The 21,586-nt window shown below is 35.3% G+C and overlaps 1 protein-coding gene across 4 annotated transcripts in view; it reads right to left on the bottom strand.

Annotated features, from left to right (window-relative positions):
- The window catches only part of SCEL (sciellin), a 48,045-nt gene that overhangs the window by 14,106 nt on the left and 12,353 nt on the right, over nt 1–21,586 (bottom strand). For 3 of the 4 annotated variants that reach the window (XM_027674599.1, XM_027674598.1, XM_027674601.1), the window contains exons 6-10: nt 16,769–16,837; nt 14,999–15,064; nt 13,736–13,801; nt 11,656–11,688; nt 10,580–10,651 (exon numbers count right to left, since the gene is read on the bottom strand). In XM_027674599.1, the coding sequence (XP_027530400.1) occupies nt 10,580–10,651; nt 11,656–11,688; nt 13,736–13,801; nt 14,999–15,064; nt 16,769–16,837 (306 nt within the window). The remainder of the gene's footprint in view (nt 1–10,579; nt 10,652–11,655; nt 11,689–13,735; nt 13,802–14,998; nt 15,065–16,768; nt 16,838–21,586) is intronic. The other variant, XM_027674600.1, reaches the window with a different exon arrangement.

The raw sequence follows: 21,586 nt of genomic DNA, 5'->3' as shown, positions 1-21,586 counted from the left end.
CAATATACTAACATTAAAGATACAATATATATTAATGTAACATAACTATTAGAAATGGAAATTAACATATTTTATACTCCTTGAATGTAACTTTTAATATTGTCAAGTCAAAACATGGAGTGTTGTTTTGACTACCTTTATTTCCCTTCAAAGGATTGTGCTGCTGTTAACATTTTATAAAACACTTCATTTCCATGAAAATGCATTTTCAAAATGCAAACTCTTCAACTGAAATTTTTTCAGCAGCTTTACCTATAAAGTTACCAGCTAGTTACCTTAACTCCCTACAAAAAACTGATATATTTACTCCTCAAAAGAAAGCAATGGGAAAAGAATGATGCCTTTGATGATACAACAGTACCACCCTATAGGACCTGTTCTATAGCCTGGCAGTCAACAATGTTCCATATGTCTCTTTACTGACTTTTCATTCTGACCTGTTCTGTCATGAAACAACAGCCTTTTCAGGTTTCTTCTTGATCATGTTTGTCAGCTTTGGGGTTCCCTTTAATGAGATTATCAAGATCTCCATTTGTTTAGGAATGAAAGAAAAGTTCAGTGCAAGAAGACTCTACTGCCATTAACTACGATTCCAAACCAGTCCTTAATAAATTATATACTTTTCGAAATTCTCTTTATATTATTGCAGATTTCACAGTTTCGGAGTATTCCTTCTGAAACTGTAGCCTTGCAAAACTATCCAAAACTATTGTTTCCTTTATGAACTAACTGGATGGCAAATTGCTTCCTCAGTACGTGGAGGTAGCAACACTGAAATTATAGTAAGTGTAAATAAGGGCTCAGGTGGTTCCTTTAAATTATATTTTTGCAAATTTTATTTAAAAACAAAACCACAAAAAAACCCAGCTCTGCACATCTGACATGAGTAATATATGCATTATAATTCTTGTTTCTTGCATCCTCCATTCCTTTATATTCTTAGAGATATTTTAAATATGCATCTGAAGTCTCCTATGAAGTCTACCAAAGCTTTGCAATGGCAGCTGCCTCAATTATGATCTTTATGTGCTATGCAACCTGCACATATATATCAACCTCAGTGTTGTATATTCACCCAAAACATAGAGAGCAGGAGATTTGGGACACCATTCTGGCTGAAGTCATGGGATTACATGCAGTTTACTCAGCACAGTTACCAGTAGCCTTTCTGCTTACTTCTGCTGACTTTCACAGCATGGAGTCATAGAAAAGCTGTGACAGTAGCAAAGCTGTGCCCTGCAGGCCACTATGTCTGTACGCTCCTGTGTCTGATTTTCAAAGGCATATAAGCATTTGGAGAACCAAATTCCAATGTGTTTTTTTATGAGATTTAACTCAATAATACAGATATGTTTGAAAATTTTACTCACTGTGTAGGTATAAAATATTCTATTAGCTTTTTTACAAATTTAAATTCCATATTTTTTAATAATTCCTGCGTGTTCGTCTTTCAGAATTAGATAAATTAATTGAAGAAATTTTCCTATAAAAATAGTCCAATACGATGCAGATAAAATATGGTCCCACAACAACGCCCAAATACTGGAACTTTCTGTGTTAATCTTTGTAAGAAACGTTAAAATATCTTAGTGTTTTTGTATCTAATACAACATAGTTGAATGAATAATTCTATAGAAATTTATTTTAGAACACTGGGAATTTATACCACCTATATACTTGTTCTTGTAGGTAATGGTTTTCTGTCAAAAGGGAAGGAAGAAACTCCCTTAAGATCAGCAGAAAAGATTATGCCTCCAAAACATGTTCTTTTTAAGTTTTCACATGTATTTTAACACTCTTGCCGCATAACTTTAGACTTGCTTTACCTTAAATTGCTCAGTTCCCTTTGCACAGAGTTTCCAAAAAAAAGAGTGAGGAGGTATCTAAAGCAGTTCAGCCTTGACCTATTGCCTATTTGGAAATAATGGGGGGAAAAAATACAAACTTCTTTATTCCTTCAGAAATGGGGATAACAACCCATATTAATCCTTGGTGCAACTCAAAGGATAGATGATTTAGTTCCCTTCTATAGTCTTTATAACATAATGACTTTGCAGCCGACGGCATTTTTTTACTTCTTCATACATTATTTTCTGTGCTTTGGGTATCCCAATACACTGACTGGCTTGCAAGGAAGATTTTATTTGTTATCCAAAGGGATAACAAAAGTAATAAAAGTCTAGGCTACATGTGCACTCCCAGTCAACTACAGCCTGATTTATAGAACTCTTAACTCTAAAGAGTCCTAATAAGTGAACAAAAACAGTTGCAGCTGCAGATTACAGCACAGAAATAAATACAGACTGACCTGTTCACTATGCTTTATGGTTACCATGGAACAAAACTTCTGTAAAACACAACCCTTAGAAGATATTAATTTATTGCACTTGTAGCACTTCTCAAACTTTCAGCCTCACGAAACATCTTGACATGACTGCACCAAGTAATGACAACTGACATCTTTCGAGTTGCTTGCCTTGGGGTGGCTGGCTGGTGCAAAGGAGAGGTCATAGGATACAGAACTTCAAGTTACTGGTTCAAGCATAGTTCAGGTTATTATCAACTAAAGTTAAAATTTGGGAGCTGTTATTTATAAAAGGATAAAATGTAAAGTAGGGCAAGCTGCAGGACATAGTGCATATCTCAGAATTTATCTGATTATGTTCAGGGCATACTTTTGCTGACTTTTTAAATCTCTCTGTTAGCAAAGCTACGTTTACTTTAGCGTTAGCACACAGTGAGCACCAGTGTTGATGTCAGCACATAATCCAGCCTCACATTAAAAACTAGAGTGAGCATGCATTATAAAGCCTAAACAGAATTTCAGGTTAGGTTTAGTTTGACAGTTGTTACCTTGTTAAAAATCAGCAATACAATTTATCCCTTTTTTAATACTTCTAAAAGAGACGACAAGCATTACTGTGGGAAAAAGACTAACCTATATTCATATACTGAAAAGGCTCCTTGCATATCAGAATATTAGATGCAGTGCAAGGCTGCTGTGGAGAAGGATTTCCAGTTGCAAGTATAACTGTCCCTTGAAAAAATAAACTATTTTGGTGTCCAAGGCTGGCTGAATTAAATTCCTATTGTTTACGTTTGTCAACAATTTTTTAAAATATAGATGATGATGGAAAACAGCAGCATAAAACTTCTATACAAAGCAGTTTAGACAAACTTGAGGAAATATCTTTCAAATATGGTAGGTGGCTTGTAATAGATGTTGGCATTTTTCTTAAGTCATTCCAAAGGATGCCACCTCCAAGTGTAGTATCTTTTGAGACAGCCATTACATCCCTGTGAACATTCTGCCTGGGGTGAGTTTTTTTGAAATGGATCAGAATGAGGTGGATCAGACAGCCTGCCAGGAGGAGAATATATAGTTTACTCGCAAATTCAATAAAATGAAATATTTTAATAAAAACTCAGGACACAACTGGAAGTATTTAGGGGCGCCTATCTCAGGATAACTAATATGTATTGTTTTATTCTGCAAAAAAATACTTGTAACAGCAGTAGAGAGGAATTTGTATCACCTTTTGTACAAAGGGATCTCAAGTATTGAAACAATGAATTAATTTATTCTAAAATAAAAACATTAAGACTTGCATTAAGACCTCGGTGTACTTGTCATCATTGCTGAAGTATGGAAGACAATTCTATTGATTCATTTACTTTTCTGTTTGTAAGTGAGCGCCTCCAGAAAAAATCTATTCTGCCTTTAACATCACTTTGCAGAAAAATGCTTAAAATAACACTGTGAATCCAAAAGGAAGCCCCACTCTGAAGGACAGAAAAAACTATGTGCAACTAGGCCACTGTGGGCCTCATGCTGTAAACTTGGTAACCATGAATTTTGCTGCTGCTATCTGATATTTTGCCTCTAGCTGCTTGTGTAAAATAGGATTAGAAATCTGACAATTAATGAAGAGAGTGCAGTAGAATGAAAGGCTAGCAAAGAACATAAATAAAAATAGGTATAAAAAAAAGCTGTCAAAACAAGCTGCATGTAAAATATATGGCTTAGTTTAACCAGGGACTCTTATTCTGCCATATCTTGACCCCTATGCCTCTCAGACACAAACAGAAAGGGAAATTATAAAATGCTTGTGTGACAAGCTCAACAGCTAAATTTCAAAAGTTTAATATCTGTGACCCTGTATCAATATCAGCAAATGTTTCTTCTTTTTCAGAACAATTATCTTTTGCATTACCTCATTCCATTAATGTTAGGTATCTGATGTCTTCTTTATTTAATGTACAAAGGATCTACGAACATTTTCAGTAAGTAATTTTTTAAAGTGTAAAAATTAATGTATTATATAACCACAAGGTATGAGTTTTTTCCCCTTTATGCTTTGTATCAAAAAGTTAGAGAAATTGAGTTGTCTACATTTTGCTTTTATTTTCAGTCTGCATTTGATTTCTGACTCAGTTCACTTGAGATAAAGATCTAATACTTTTCAGTCCTTCTGCTCTGTGAACTGTGTTTGTGAATCTCACTTATTTCAGTGGATAATGGTTCAGAAACTCTGGTTTAGCTGGTGACAAGTCAGATCACCATCAAAAAGAAAACCACAAATGAATCCCATCCACATGTTCAAGCACAGCTCACAGTTTTTAATTGTTTGTTTTTTTTTTAATGTTGAAAACATTCAGATAAAATTTCAAATGACATGGAAGCAGGAAACACGTGAATCATGCCTACAAAAGAGCTTTAGTGATGTCATAGTTGTTCAGTGAAAGCACTGAAAATCTTTCTAATGCTTGTATTTGCAAATTCTGAGAGCAATGAAGAAAAAGTCAATAAAAATACATTTTTAAAAGTTTGATCGCATTTTTTCCAACTGTCCTTAATGCTGAGGTGAAATTGAAGTTGATCCTGGACATATGTACTAAAGGAAGTGAGAAAGGAAATTTTAAACAGACTGCAGCCATGCTCTCATACCTCAAGGATCATGCAGGAGAGTATGTGCCCGCAACTCCCTAGTCATTCAGTGAATGCTTATTTAACCTGTAAAAGTCTTGCTGAGCCTCTGTCTAGTTCCAAATGTTCCCCAACTCTTGAAGGCATTCTTACCTAGTTACCTAGAATTTCATTGTCCCTCTTTGCTGATACACCAATAGTTGACATAATACCCAAGCACCAATATCGTAGGGGTCATTTTATGGACTAGAAACTGAAGGACCACACCTATTGCAGAAGGTTTGCTGTATTGCCTTTAATGAGTTGAACACTTCATGTCAAGTCCCAGGATACTCAGTAAGGTTTCAAATGTAGTCACTCTGTCATCATCAACATAATCATGAGCAATCCAGAGGCAGATATTAAAGGATACTATTGAATACTATTACAGGCATCATGCACATTATTTTTAATAGATGTCCATCTGTTTTCTGATTAAAAGCACTGAGCTGAATTATAAAAACTACTGAGATGACTGAGATGATATTATAAGATATATATTTTATTTTTAACTGTGAAACCAAAAAAGTTAGATCTGTTGTCCTTTCTTTGGTGATCCCTCCCAGTTGACCAACAAAGAATTCCAGTCAACAGTTCCCTCTTCTGATATGATGGAATATAGAAAGACCAAACTAACCAAGTCTGTCTAAAACCACAAGGGCGTTTCTGACCTAGTCATGTCCACACAGGAGAAGACAAAAACAATCAATTGCCAAGTGGACCTTCCAACTCTGAACTAAAAGAGTTGGTCTAGAGTATATTAAATATGTCAGGAATCTTACTGGATAAAGTTTAACATCGTAGGCCCAGCTGAATTTTGATCTGCTGTTATGGCTGTGTTACTGTCCCTGTATCAGACTTTTGTCATATATAACTGGGAACAAATAAAGGAGTTCTTTGAGAAAAGATTGGCATTTATTCTTAAGCAGGGTGCATTTCCTTCCACATTGCTATGCTCACTGATCAGTGCCAGAAGCCCTCATTCAGACCTTTCATCAATAACAGCTGAGGATGAAAGAAAAGAAGAAGCTTGCAGTCAACTGTGAAAGCTAGCTTATACTGTGCCAAAACCAGTGTAATTCTTAACCCAGAGGATTTTGGAGTTAAATACAAAGGAAGAAGCTGTTGATCAAAGTGTTTCATAGAAGGTAGACTGGGAAAGATTACTGAAAAAGGACAGTAACTTATTCCATTTTGCTTGAAGGGTATATATGATCCTGTAAACACTGTATTAACTTTTCAGTTAGGAATAACGGGCTTGGATCTCTTCACATAAGCTGTGCAACAGTGACTTGTTTGTATCAACATGCAAAAAAGCTGCAAACCAGCATCCCAGTGAATGCCGAATCTGTCAGAATTGAGAGACAGAAGGTGCCTGTCACTTGGAAGCCCTCTGCTGAAATGCAAAAATGCATAAACAAAAATGACTGTATGGATTTGTACTATCAAAAACAATTTAGAAAGTGTAAAGCCACTTCACCATAAAGAAACAATTGTCATTGTAGCCAAAGCAAGCTACTGAATTGTGAGTGTATATGACTTCTGTTTTAGCATCCCTGCTTCCAGCATTTTTTGAGGGACACAGATGTCCTTCAGAACATTTTAGAGGTCTCCAGAAGGTCTAGATAAAAAGTGAAAGCAAATAAAAAGACATCCTGAAGGAAAAGTCACACAGGAATTACTGGTATGGGAGTCATGCCTTCAAATTTTGGTCATCTAAACTTTAGTTCAACCTAAGGTAATTGTTCAGGACATTTCTAGTGGCTCTTTGGAATTTCCTGTCTCATAGAATAGTTTGGGTTGAAAGGGACCTTAAAAATCATCTAGTTCCAACACGCCTGCCATGTGCAGGGGCACCTTCCACTAGACCAAGTTGCTCAGAGCCCCATCCAACCTGGTCTTGAATGCTTTCAGGGACAGCAACTATCTCTCTCACTAGAGCAGTTTTCTCTTTTTCGTGCAATGGGAACACATAATTGGCCAATGCCTCAAAATGCACGTACATGTTCTCTCACTTTTCTGCTTTATGCAACTCTAGAAAAGGAAAAGTTTCATTTAAGAGACTTCACATGATGGTTTTAATTCCATTGGTTTGGAAAATTCCAAGTTGATAACAGTTTACTCTTTTTCTTAATAATTTGGAAAAAAAATCCTGTTTCTTATTTTTTTTCCACTTTTCAAAGTTCCAGATGTTGATAGACATAGAAATGTGTGTCCTTGTTACGAGAGTTAATTTAGGCACAGGTAAATAATTTGTCATTCCTTCACAATCAATTATAATGAAAACTGGCAACACGCCTCAGGTTAAATAGGAATATCATTAAATAGGAGCAAAATACAAACAGATTTACAGCATTGTCTAGATTTTCTATTATCTGACAAGAGTAATGATATTGAATTACTCTATACAGTATAGGAAAACCCTGTACAGGAGCAAGAATATAGAATTATCTTAATTATGTCAGAAAAAAATATTCTAGTTCCTTGTTTCTGTTCCCTAGAAATTACCTCTCACCCATATACACACAAATACACAGCTGAAACATTTTCTTCAACCTAACTGCTGTAGGTAGCATACCAAAAAGATATGCTTGTGTAAAAGTTTTTACAATATGCCTTGTGCCCCTACAGACTCATAGTCATTTGCTGGTAGCAGAGAATCTCACCACAGATGCTTTACAAGCTGAGTGGGATCTCTCTCTAATTTCTTATATAACCGCCCTTACGATCACCTCATAAGCTTCTCCTCAAGTATGTCCACCATGAATTCTGATGTAGCTATGCAAAACAAAAAATAAATTCGTCACTTCTACAATTTATGGACTTTTGGAAATATGACTTTTTGATTATTCTGCATCTTTTGGTGGTAATACCTTTGTTAATGCTCTGATAAATGTGGCCACTGTGACAAATACATTGGTTTCTGTGATAGGGGTGTGTGTATATATATATATACGCAAGGAAGCAGTGCACTTGAATACAAGTGAACCCCATTATAAAAGCATTTGATAGATATACACATTTTTGCACCCTAACTGTAATCATTAATGAAAGATTGACTAAAGCTCTGTTAAACACCCTCAAGGTGTTGGAAGTGGTTTAACAACATTTTCTACTGAACATAGTTCTTTAAAAAAGTCTGGCTTTTAAACATCTGCAGTTGATGGTTGCTACAATTTCGTAGGGGAAAAATGCAGAGTGAGAAGGTTGAATCTTCACTGAAGTGGAAATAAAACACAAAAAAGAACCTGATAAACAATGAATAAAAGGCCCATTGAAGAACTCAGGAAAATGTCTCTGTATGTAGGCAGTGTAGTGCTCATCTGCTGCTGCATTTGTGTGATACCAATAGACCTGATTTGACCTATTATGCTCTGAAAAATGCACAATTATTAGGCAGTAGTTATCTTTACTTTTTCTGTGTCCTTGCCTACTTACGCTGTCTAGGGTATCTGTAAATGCCCTAACTAATCATGAGATGCCTTTTTCGTTCTGTTAATCATATCCAAGAGGTGGAGGTCCATATGTCCATGCCTCTACATATGAGATAGATATATATATTATTGTATACTCTGTGTTTTTAGATGGATGCCACGTTTAACTGTTGTCCATGAAAACAATGCAAAATTGCTTTTTACATTAACAGAATCAATGTTAGGCCTTACATGAAACGCTACACAATGAAGCTTGAACTTTTAGCCAAAAGAGATAGTATCTGACACCCTTTTCAGGTTAAATCCTTTCTAAAAGATTTTCCTTGTATCACTGACCAGTTTGATAGAAAGCCAATTGCCATTTTCTGCTTATTTTATACTGAAATTAATTCATTATTCCTTTAACATCCCTATCAGAATCCTGAGTGGAAGACAAGTAAACAATTAAGTATGAATTTTAAAAGCATGACCTGAAAATGTTACCATACATACTCTTCATATATACTTCCCCTGTGTGACACAACCACTTTTGCAAAAAATGTAGTATTTTTATGACATCTTTAATAGAAAAACAGCACTTCTGATGACAGCTGATTAATACATTTTTGGTTAGTGTAGATTTAACAAAAATCTGTAGTTTTGTGAAGCAAACACAGCAGCAGCAGATGGATGATATCTGAAGCACCAGCCAAATGTAAAGGAATTAACAGCAGCAGTAGAGAGCACTGAATTTTACCCACTAAGATTACAGACTACTTACAGTTTATATACTGACACAAATAGCAGTGCAATGTTGCCATAGAAACTTGTAGACCAGTAAAATATTCCTCCAGCTCTTCACCAATGAAGGGACAGGAATACAGAGCTCGATGTGGTAATGAGAGCAACCAGGGGGTGATGAATGTGAACTGATTGAGGGTGAGGATTAAGGAAGACCTTAAAAAGCCTTTAGAAGTGAAGAATGGCTGTGACTCCCCTAGTTAATACAGTGGCATATTTAATTCTCTAAGATGCCCCACATTTGTTAATGGGAAAATGTTTCGGTGAAACATTGCTTGTTTTCTAGGGATTACGCTGTCAGGCATCTTTTGGATGCTTTCTTAGTAATTTTGTACTGATTTTACATACTGAGGACTTTGGGCGAGGGGAACACAATTCCAAATAGTATAGACTATAGCTTCAGACCCCACAAAACTGAACCTTATGAATCAAACTAATTAAAATTAGGTAATTTAAACTAATTTCAGTGACTGAACCATTTAATATTTCTAAGTAAAAATGGCAAAATGAGCTACTTTAATTCTCAGTGCATATCTAGAAATCTGTTTCTAATTCATTCAATTTTTAATTGCATATTCAGGCCTTTTATTCTGTCACAAAATAAAAATTTTTGAGTGTTTATAGAATCATAGAATCATAGAATGGCTTGAGTTGAAAGGGAACTTAAAGATCACCTGGTTCTAACCCCTTTGCCATGGACAGGGACAGCTTTCACAAGATCAGGTTGCTTAGAGTCTCATGGCCTTGAACATTTCCAGGAGTGAGGCAGTTATTACTGATCGTTTTGAAAAGTATAACATTTCCATCAGTACAGAACCTTACAATTTGCTGAAATTTTAGTTAAAAAAAGTCTCTGTCTTTTCCACCAACAAGTTTTCTGGTATTCTATACTCTTTCCAAGATTAGTACATATGCCATCTAACTTATACCACAAGAACAAGTTCGTCTGTTTAAACGTACTAATTTTGTCACACTAAATCTATAGGTTGGGATTTTACTATTTAAAATGTTAACACTGCAGTGCATGAGTTTTTATATACATAGTAATGTGTGGTTATTACTTCTCCCACAATGTATTGAAGAGCAAAGAAAACACACTGTATAATCATACTACTTTAATTTTTTCTGTTTCCAAACATTTGCAGCAACTATCTATATCCTGCTTTTCAAGATGAAGGCTAGACAGACCAAAACATTAAAAAATGGAACACCTGGAATAACTTAGGAAGTCAATGAAATGGAACTCAAAGTTTGTACTTCCAGGTCAATGGTTAGGATTAGATAAATGCTGCATTAATCACACACATGTCCAAATGAGATATCAAATACAGTAATAAAACTATTTGAGTACTTACTATCACATTTATCAATGCTAATCAAAATATTGTTTTTATGTTACCTTGCTATAGCTTGAACGTCCACATCAGTCTTTGATTTCTGAAGGGTCACCTGTTCTGATGAAAGGGCAGCCCTGCAATAGAAATGGTGAAAACATGCTGAAGGTACAAGACTATTTCCAAGAGCCTGTAGTAACAAGACAAGGGGAAGTGGGTTCAAATGGAAAAAGAGTACATTCGGGTTATGTATTAGGAAAAAATATTTTGCTGAGAGGATGGTGAAGCACTTGAACAGGTTGCCCAGTGAAATTGTGGATGCCCCATCCCTGGAGGTGTTCAAGGCCAGGCTGGATGGGGCTCTGAGCAACTTGTTCTAGTGGAAGGTGTCCCTGCCCATGGCAGGGGGGTTAGAACTAGATGATCTTCAAGATCCTCTACAGGATCTTAGTACAGGAATACTAAAATTATAAGAAATTATAAGAAAAGTGGCTGATGCAGTTAATGAGGGCTATCTGCTCCTTCAGAAATTTTTGTATTAGTATGGCAACTAAACCATGACAAGCTGTGTAGCCGTCTTAATTATAAGCCATGAAATTGCAGGTTGGTTAAGCAATCTTTTCTTAATTTAGATCATATAAAATATACATTTAATTAATGAATTATTTAAATAAATTAGACACTCAAATAAGGTTGGAGTACTTTATATAAATTCATCTTATGTTAATGCCATCTATTACATGCTTTTGCTTATGCAAATTTACCACTTTCTTCACTTCATTTATAGCGTCTTTTTCTTTGGTCCTTAGAGCATCGGTTGTACATAAAAGAATATTTACATTAGCAACACATGTAGCTGTGGAACTAAAATTGTGAAGCAGTTTTTAATTTTTATGGAGTTACAGTTGTTTTTTCAATTTGAATAAATAACCAATTAAATGTTTTAAGTAAATGAAAATAATTACTTTTCTGCAAGGAAGTCTTCTTCATGCCCTTCTATGACATGGACTATAGAGGAACCCTTCCAGGTAAATTATACAGTGTTTATATTTTAAATAAATCTAAAATAATACTCAAGGTTTATGCGTAGGAGTGTGTTACATTTCTAAATCTACTAAGAAGCAAAGTAAGCAAGACATACCTTGTTGGAGCCTCTGAATTTTCTGAAGTGGTCCTAGAGAAAGAACAGACTAACCATTTCAGAAAACAAGTAGCTAGTATTTCGGAAAGCAAAATGCTAGTATTGAAGCACTTTGCAAGATTTAGATGAATCAACAGCAATTAAATTTACTTTTCCTTCCTTCCAAGATGATATTTTTCTTTTTTCTTAATGCAGAATACATATTTAAGTCAAGTAGTATAATACCAAGTTTTAATCATATTCTTGATACGTTACTAAGATAATCATTCCTCAATTGACATTCTCCAGTCAATCACTCTGACTAACAGTGCTTTGTTTTCAGCACAAAAATCACAACCAAAACACTCAATTCCAGTGAGCTGCTTATAGTCTTAGCTCCAACTGCAATTTCTTTTAAGTGTTCTGTAAAGGATGCTTAATCAGCTGGGAACTGAGGCAAAGAACTCTGGAAGTTTACATATTGTGTTTATCATGTATATCAAGTTGGTATATAAATAACCCTGACCAAAAAACCCACATACCCATGACTGCTGAACTCCCTTCCTGAGGATAGCAGAACAGTCAGCCGTTCTCAGATTTGAAGATAAGACACAGCTCTTTGCTCAGTCTTTAAGACTGATGGTGACCTTTAAAAACTGCACATTAGCATCTGTGCATGGCACTTTATTTCCTGAAACTCACAGGCAAGTAAAAGGCTTTCCTTCAGTGGCTATTATTAATAATATTCACAATTGAAATAGCTTTCATATCTTAAAAGCACTTTTAGAAGTTACACCAATTAATCATTAAATGTCCATCACTTTTTAGCCAACTGTCCTTGATGACATCATTGTTGGAGGATCCAGGAAAGGACATGAAAGCTTCAGACAGAATATGCCTGTATTTCAGTCTTCTCTGAACTATGAGACTGGAGGAGTAACTGGATAATTAGCATTGAGAAGAATACAGGAATCCCAGCTTCCTATTGAAAGACGGGTGGACGGCATATAGAGGATGCATCTTATTGTAAGCTTTCAAAATTACCAAGATCTTCGCAAGATATTGAAGTGAAGCCAGATAAGTTCATCACAGTGGGCATATTAAAAACATGTAGTAAGGACTGACTTAAAAAAAAAAACACTTTAGCATCTATAAGCTATCTTTGTGCTGGGTAGAGAGTGACTTTGAATATTTAGCCGAAGAGATAGAAAGTAGTAAACACATAAGACTAAAAATAATTGACAAACTTGGTTTTAAGGGTTCACCTTGAAGTCTTCCAGTAACAGAGATTCCATAAACTCCCTGGGCAATAATCTACCAAGGATTATACCTAACACAACAATGTATCCATTCATTTCTGTTTCATTTAATTCTCATCATTGCTATGCATAAGACTCACGTTGGAAGTTTCCCAGATTAAAACTAGGGAAACAGAAGGCCATATTGGAGCCAATAGGGGACCTAAGCAGAGAATACCATGGAAGTTCATTCATTAATATTTTAAACCATCCATATTCTGGTTTTAGATGTGGGTCCAAGAAATGTTCTCTGTTCTCTTTCTAGTCTGCCAGAAAGCAACCACAACTTCAGAAATAAACATGAAACGTTCATCTGCAAGTAACTTAATCATGATCTTTTCTTTTAAACTAGTTCTTAGACACTTAACTGACAGGTGACTAAGCAGATCTTGAGGTTTTGTTGACGCTGTTAAGGGCCAAGGGTTAACCCCTGTCTGTCAACCCAAATGGCACCAACAGATTCCTGCCCTTATGGCCAGTCTCTCTTTAGCAGATTTGCCTTGAGGCAAAATAACTGAAATAGTTGAAAAGGAAACCGTGAAGAAAACATGCAAACATGATAGAATAATTTTGGGGGTGCTTATGTAACCTCAAGTTGCTGGCACTTCATATACTCAGACCTCAGTCAACACTGGGCATAAGGCTGCCAAGAGCAAAAACAAGTACTTAGGCATGGGATGCTTTCTCTTTGCAGGGCATCTTAGACATCAAACTGGATCCATCAAAGAATTGCCCTGTTGTCGCGCTCCCAAAATTGGCTTTAGCCAAGAATTAGGAAATAACTAGTAATCATTCACACTTACTGTCTGGTTTCCACTGCTTGTGTTGTGGTCTTAGTACTCGAAACAGGGGGAGGCATCCAAGATTGCCTGTCAATGTTAACAAGTAAATTTTTGAGTATTCATTTAATGCTATGGGGCTGAACAGCACACTGTGAATGTTACAATGTCAAAAGTGGTGTAAAAACACCTGGAATTTTCCTTAAATTGTCAGCATTTTGAAACACTGCGTGTATATACTTTTTAGACCATTTTTTCACATACAACAGAATGGAATAGGAAATAATACACTAATTTTAATTATTGTTGTAAAAAATGTATTCTGTGACTCTAGTCAATCTTTTCTGATTCTGAATGGTACAAATAAATGGATCATTCCTGGAAAGGACAGCCAGATAAAGTGCACAAAGGAAAGGGTGTAAAGTATCAACCCAAGGAACAAATTCAGACTATTACAGGTTACATAAACAGAACAAGCTGTTCCTTCTTTTCTTTTTTTTCCCCCTTCGAAATATCAATCCAGAAATTGTTTGTGAGGAAAAAACAATTGCAACAGAAACAATACAACTCATTGATGGCCTTCTGTATCTTCAAATAGCCTGAACAGAACTACTGGACTGAAAACACCTTAAACTTCCACCAAATAAGTAGGGTTATTAATAAAGAAATGATCACATTTTAATTTCTACATTCATAATTCTACTGATCACATTTTTATGCATGAAATATGAAAAAAAAATCACAAATTAACAGAATTTGCAGCTGGGAAGGATGCAGAAAAATATGACTATCACCAGCGGTGTATTTTAAATTAAAAATTTACTTTGTTCTACACTCTGTTTTTATTCTTCCCCAGAAAATACTATCTGAAATCCAGATTTTTAAAGGTTGCTGTGTATCATTTAGAGAACTCTGTGGTTCATATTTACTGCAACAGCACAGGGTCAAGTTTGGCATCAGAGATTTCACAATTAGAGTGATCTACAATGCTTTAAATTTAGACACTGAAAATGCATATGCTAGCTGAGTTAGGGGCTGCAGCAAAGAGTTAGCACCAGTTGTGCCGTGTCCACCGAGCTCAGAAAACTGGCTCTACAGAAACAACATTGTAACTCCCAAGGAAAAAGCCAGATCGTGCAAAAGTTTAATTCTTGAAGCTTGCTGAGGAGTTTGAGTGTGCTGGAGAAAGATGCTGGTAATGTTTTTTCATGTAATTGTGATACATTACTGAGCTTAATACAGTTCTTTATATCCTCTACCAAGCCAAGCAATGGTGGCAATGAATACCTCTTTTTCTTGATTGAAGAAGTGGCAGCAGTGTTTGTGAGTGCTGCATTAGGAGTCCAAGATTGCCTGTTAAGGAAATATACTTAATTCATTAATCTTCAACAGGAGTATCATTTTAAATGATAAAAACTATCAGAATCATGCAACTGTGTATGGTAAATCATATAATTATATTTCTACATGCCAACTGAAATTTTGGGAATACCTCAAAGAATACAAAGTTTGGGACACTTTAAGGGATTCTGACGTTTGGAAAACAGCTGCATTTTCACTTGATAACCAAAGTAATTTCTGACTTCTTAAAATCTTGACGTCTGTACCTATGCTTTAGTCTCCAAACACTACACTATTTAAAATCTTTATTTTTCATACTTTAGATTTTATGTTTCTTGTTCAAGTAAGCTGCTCAATGTTATGATATGCCTGTAAAGGAGATGGTATTCCTCATACTCCTAAACTATATAATATCCAAGCCAGTGATTTTTCTCATAAAATATATCAAAAAGTTATTGTCTTATTCTCTGCAACTCAATTATAGTAATTGAAGTATAGAGCTTTAGAGCTTTACAAATCATTTTATTGCTCTCTAGAAGGAAAAAATATTTATACAATTGAAGTCTCACTTAAGACCCACTTCAGAATTCATGGTTGGTCTGTTAAAAAACCATCTCCAGACAAAATAACATAAATCCAGTTTATATGATGCTTCATGTGTCATCATCATCATGATTTACCACATACTGGTGCAAAACCATAATTTGAAAGAATGACCTCTGTTGAACTTTAAATGCCAGAGGTATTCATTTGCTCTTCAGAGCAATATCTCAGCTCTTCACAAGATGACTTTTTGAATTGCTGTGCTCTTTGGCAAATATATGTTGTGTAACTTAAATACTGATAGAACTCTGCTGACATCGATGAAGGCACAAAGTGATGTATTTGTCCCTTTGCATTTATAAATATGGTGACTGAGATCTTCTGACTTTAATAACAATTTCAGTTAGGTAATAGCTGTAAGTTCTTTAGAAAATATTTTTTCGGTGTTGTGTAATCATATTACATTTTAATAACGTCAAAAATGTTGTGCTAACTTATTCTTAATTAAAACTCTTGTTTAAAAAAGACTGACATTCTGACAAAAGAAAAGTTTTCTACTGGAAAAATCAGCCTGTCAAAAAATTATTTTTTATGTTTTGGTACCCAAGTTTTCCACTGGCAATGTACAATGGCATTTTCCACTGAAAACATCGATTAGAATTTTTTCATGTAGTCCTCCTTCAGAACTATGTATTATATTTGGTAGACTTTGTGTAGATAGATCTAGAGCTCTAGAACATACCTACACTTTTAGAAACACTATGATTCTTTCTTCTTCTTGTATTTAAAATATTGTAATTTTTAAACAGTCACTATGCTGAGCAAATGTGTAATATGAGCTGGTCTCTCTTTTAATCTGTGTGGAGAAATAGGCTTTTTTAAGGAAAATTCCTCTTACTCTAAAAAAAAATCTGAGAAACACCAGAGGAATTGTCCTCCAAAAGACCCTTTTTCTCCTCGTTGGCTATAAAAAGTCTGTGGTAATCTGAATATAGATGTCTACATTCCAGCTGTCAGGTGATGAAGTGAAGCCAACCATTACGCCATATTCCATACAAGTAATTTCTCTATATATTCTTGGTATGTACATGTATTCTAAAGTTATGATAATGCATGATAAATGATAAAGTATAATACATAATATTCAGATGATAACGTTTCCAAAACTCATACCTGTTGTTTTGCTTATCATTCAGAGTTGGGTACTTGTTTACTTTATCAGTATCACTTCTGGTAGGAATTCTGTCAGAAACACAGAAATTATTGATAATAGACTCTCTCATATTTTTTAAACTCACTTTCAATAAAATTAAAAGATGTAGTATCAATTTGCCCTGTGTATAGATTAAAAATTCCCCAGTATCAAAATAAGTATAGAACAGAAGCTGAAATTATATAAATTTAGTGCATTCTCTGAAGAGCCTAAGTAGCTCACTGAAAAAAACATTTCAAAGGTGATGTTCAAACAATAATAGATACAATGTATTGAGCCTCACTGTTGCTAACAATTTATTAAAACTCCTTTGAATTAGACTAGAATACTAGAAAGAAAGCAATATTCAATCAAGCAGTATACACAGAACTAGCACCTTTCCCTCTCCCTCACCATCCCTTGAGAGATGCAACAGTCTTGTTTTCTTTACAGATTTTAGACATCAATGTGGTAAGAAAATATTCTAGTCTAAAATCCTGGCAAAGCATTGTAATGACCTACAGGAATAACTTCTATCAAAGAAGTTATGTTATTTGTGTTTAAATTGATATCATTAAGCCATGAAACTTACATGAAGAAACAACCGCATAATTTTTCAAGCCTAATATGGATTCTACAATTGTTGCCTAAAACCTTTCAGAATTTTCACAGAAAGCACCATGTAGCTGTCCTAGTTGAAGCAGATTAAGTTCTTATTTTATTCCAACTTTCTTCCCATAGTGGAATATCCTTTAGTAAGAACAGGGTGACTCCAAAAAGCTCAAATATAAAGTGATGTACAATGAAATAGATGACAAATGCTGAGTTGAGAGGGTTATCTTAAGTATTTGGTTAAATCAACTGAAACACGTCTTGAGCTACAACTTATTTACATATAGAAATTTCTTAATTCTTAATTATCTATTCCCATCTATAAACTGAAGCTAGAGATGCAAAATAACTAATCCTAGAACTATAATCTAACATTATGTCTAAACCTTTTGTATCCTGCCTTCAGCGAAGTAGGACGGAATACTGTTTAATTCAAATCTTCCAGGGGGTTCTGGGAAACGATCTGCACCAGCTTGTGCTCTGTGCCTTTTGCAAATCCTAAATTTAATTGTGCAAATGCCAATCTCGTGTCAGGGCAGATTCTGACTGTGACGGCAGCTACAGTTACTCGGAAGATCACTAGAGGTCTCACTAAACACGCTGGCGTTGCTGCGGATGCAAACCTGGGTTCCTCTTTATTGTCAACTAACCAATGCACCAGCATTTCTTTCACATATCGTTGCGTATTTTCAAAATTTCAGCACCATGCTTTGCGTAATTTTGTATTTCCTCATTTTAATGCATTAAAGATTATATCTGGCAAGTTAAAGAAAGGTAAGTATAGTGTTAACTTGTCCTTGTACAACTTTTCAACTTCTGATAGGCAGTTGAAGAATATGCAGCCAGAATGCCGTCTCCAACAGACATCTCTGGATCAATCATCCGTTTACTCATGTTAAGTTTTTCTGAGCCAACTTATGTTTCTGGCCTCCACAGTATCCTGTGGTGGTGACTCCTACAATTAATATATGCAATAAGAGAAAAACAAATGTTCTCTTTCTTCTTCATTTTTTTCTTAAATCATGACACAAACATTGATAGAGTGTCTCCTCATTCTTACAGTGCAACAGAAAATACTCCTTCCTCACTCACTTTCCCTATATTACTCTTTTCCAAGCTGAGGATTCTTTGTCTCTTCAGATATTCTGCATATGAAAGCTATTCCATATTTTCTCACTTTTTTCTTTAATTTTTTTTGTGGTTCTATTGTAATTTCTTCACATAAGTGAAATGATGCATGCAGTGTTCAAGATGTTCAAAGCAGGTTCAAGCGACATACCAAAGTGGTTTCTGATTTGCTCTCCGCTCCTTCCCTAATAAATTCTACCATTCCAAAGGATTACATTATTAATAAAGTGTACAATGAAAGTGTCATTTGCTTCAGTCCCATCTATTCAGATCTAATTCCTATAAATGCACTTAGGATTTAGTACTTGAAAAAATAGCAGTGTAATTTTCATCACTATCTGACTTTTAAGTTTTCTCCCCTCTTCTGTCAAATATTTAGTTAGTTGCTAATAATGAGAGAGAAATAAAAGGATAAATAAAATTTTTCTACCCGTCCAGAAAGTCTGTCTGTTGTCATCTGCACAAAGCAATTTTTGTCTGAGTTAGAAGCAGTGTAAATCTACATGCCAGTACATGTGCATCACGTCTCCAGGATGAAGGACCACCGCCTCCCTAAGATCCTGCTTTATGGTGAACTTGCCACCAGCTGCTGCAAGAAAGGAGCCCTGAAGAAAAGATACAAGGACTCCCTGAAACAACATCTCAGCCTTGGCCATATTGATCTACGTAACTGGTCTACTCTGGCCTCCAATCGGGAGGCCTGGAGACAGACCATCTATAACGCTGCTGATGCTTTTGAGAAAGCACGCAGGATCACTCTTGAGGAGAAAAGACAACGCAGAAAGAACCGTCTGAGGAGTCTTTTTGCTGTGCCTTTTGCAACCGGACATGTCTATCTCGTATTGGCCTTTTTAGCCACGAACACACTTGCAACAAACATGGGTAGAGCCCTTCCAAATCTTCGTTCGCAAAGCCTAGCCATGAGTGAGACATGTGCATCTACTGTTGTCAATCTTTGGAGATTTCTGAAAACAATTTAATAGAGTTCAATGTTTTCTTGTGCTTGCAGCCAATGGTGTAATTGCGTATAGTCACCTGCAACATCCCTCCCAGGTCTTTAATATGGAAAATGATGTTCAAATTTTGTAATCACTGGGTTAGGCAAAATTCATACAAAAAATGCCCTTTTTTGAACATGGATATGGCAGTTTCCAGGAAGCGAAAGGCTGCACTTAATACGGTTTTTAGGTATGTTTTTACTTGTACATTTGCACATGCAATGAAGAACTCGAAATTATTCCTATAGTCATCAAAGATTTTTTTAATTCAAATTTCAATTATTATTTTGTCATTTTGAAAACTATCTATTTAAGAGATATTCATCCAGATTCTTTAAAACCTTTTTTTTTGTAATATTGCCGTCATGGCTAGAAGAGTTGCAAAGCAGAATTGTGAAAAGATGTTCTAGTATCTAGCTTGAAAACAGGTAACTCATAAAGAACTCTTGCAGAATAGAAGACTGCCATTTTACAGATTTTAGCTAGGCAAAAATAATTTTCCATAAAGACAACATAACATAATTCTGTAAACTGCTCTCCAATCCAACAGATCTCCAATATCAGTGTAATTTTTCTCTAGAAGCGCCTACTAGGAGCAGTCCTTTGACCTTTTTTCTACATTCCAGAAACATGCTCTGTTTTCAGCTCTGTCTTTTACTTTTGAAGAAAAAAAAAAGAATGCTGCTTTTTCACAGAGGCAATAAACAATATAACTGTTCTGCAAGCTGGTCACTTCTAAGCTTGGAAGACTTCTGTACTATGGCTATGCTTGCCAGAAATAATTTATAAGAAAATAAGGGAATTGTAGCAAGTGGAGAACATCCTTCACAGAGGAAGCAGAAGTACCAAATTCAACTATAAAAAAGGTACTAAGCGAAATTACGTCACCACACCCTGTTATGCCTTAGGTTGCAAATTTGAGGAGCTGCAGAACACGTGGTCACCCCTTACAGAACTGCCTTCTGGTAATAGGTGTGCACAAATTAATCCTGGAATGGCTGTATTTCACAGTTTTAAGAAGACCATTGATGACTGAGGAAAAATAAACAACCTGACCGCAGCTTCCTCGTTGTGATAATTTCAAGATAGAAGCATCATTATTCACTCCATTTGTGGACATATTCTGAACTAATTTTCAGAACTGTGTATTCACACCTATAATTCTTTCTTTGTGTTCTCTCTCATCACTTACATATTAAGAACCCTTTATGTTAGATATTTGTGTATATGAAAACACAAAGACAGCTTACAATCTCAAATAATTCAGACATTTTTATATCTCAGCATAGACCAAAAAGACATAGAGTACAAAAGGACAATGCTCTTCAGTGACACTGTAGAAACTGGAACTGTCCTATGACTTCTAAATCAGTAATCGGAGTTTGATGCATGAAAATTAAGCCTTAAAAATTGTTTTGAAGTCAATGAGCATGTGAATGAGTGTGACATAGCTGATATGTTCTACTCAAATTTCCAAAAAGCTTCACAGAAATTTGCTTTAAGTGCCCTTAAATAAACTGATCTCCTATCGGTAATAGAGAAGGTCTTTCCATGCATAAATAACTGCTTAAAAAGTAGGAAAGATTTGAAATAAACAGCAAGTTTTCAGAGTGGAAGGAGAGATCTGTGTAAGACCTGAGTTTTTCGAATGTTCATGATTTATCTGGAAAAGCAGAAGAGTGAGATGATGTTGCTTGCCAATGTCATTGATTCATGGTAGTCAAAACAAATCCCAACGGGCAAAGTTTTCAGAAATCATCTGCTAATATGTCAGATTTCTAGAATGGCAGATGACGCTCACTTTTCTTAGATGCAAAGTAATACCTGCCAAGAAAAGCAATTGATCTCTGAATGAGCTATTATTACTAAGGAAAGAAATCTTGCAATTGTATAGGTAATGTTATGAAAATCAAAACTCAATTCTCAGCAGTGAAGAGCAAATTCAACGTTGTTTAGTATAAGGAAAGGAAAAGCAAATGAACTAGAAGTCATTGTTATACTCCTCTGTGTATGTACAAGGTGTGCATAGATCTTAAATATGTGCATCAGGATCTAGATCCC

This window comes from Neopelma chrysocephalum, unplaced genomic scaffold (genome assembly GCF_003984885.1).
Source record: "Neopelma chrysocephalum unplaced genomic scaffold, ASM398488v2 Primary Assembly neopelma1_25, whole genome shotgun sequence".
Lineage (NCBI taxonomy): Eukaryota > Metazoa > Chordata > Aves > Passeriformes > Pipridae > Neopelma > Neopelma chrysocephalum.
This window is presented reverse-complemented; position numbering and strand designations above follow the sequence as displayed.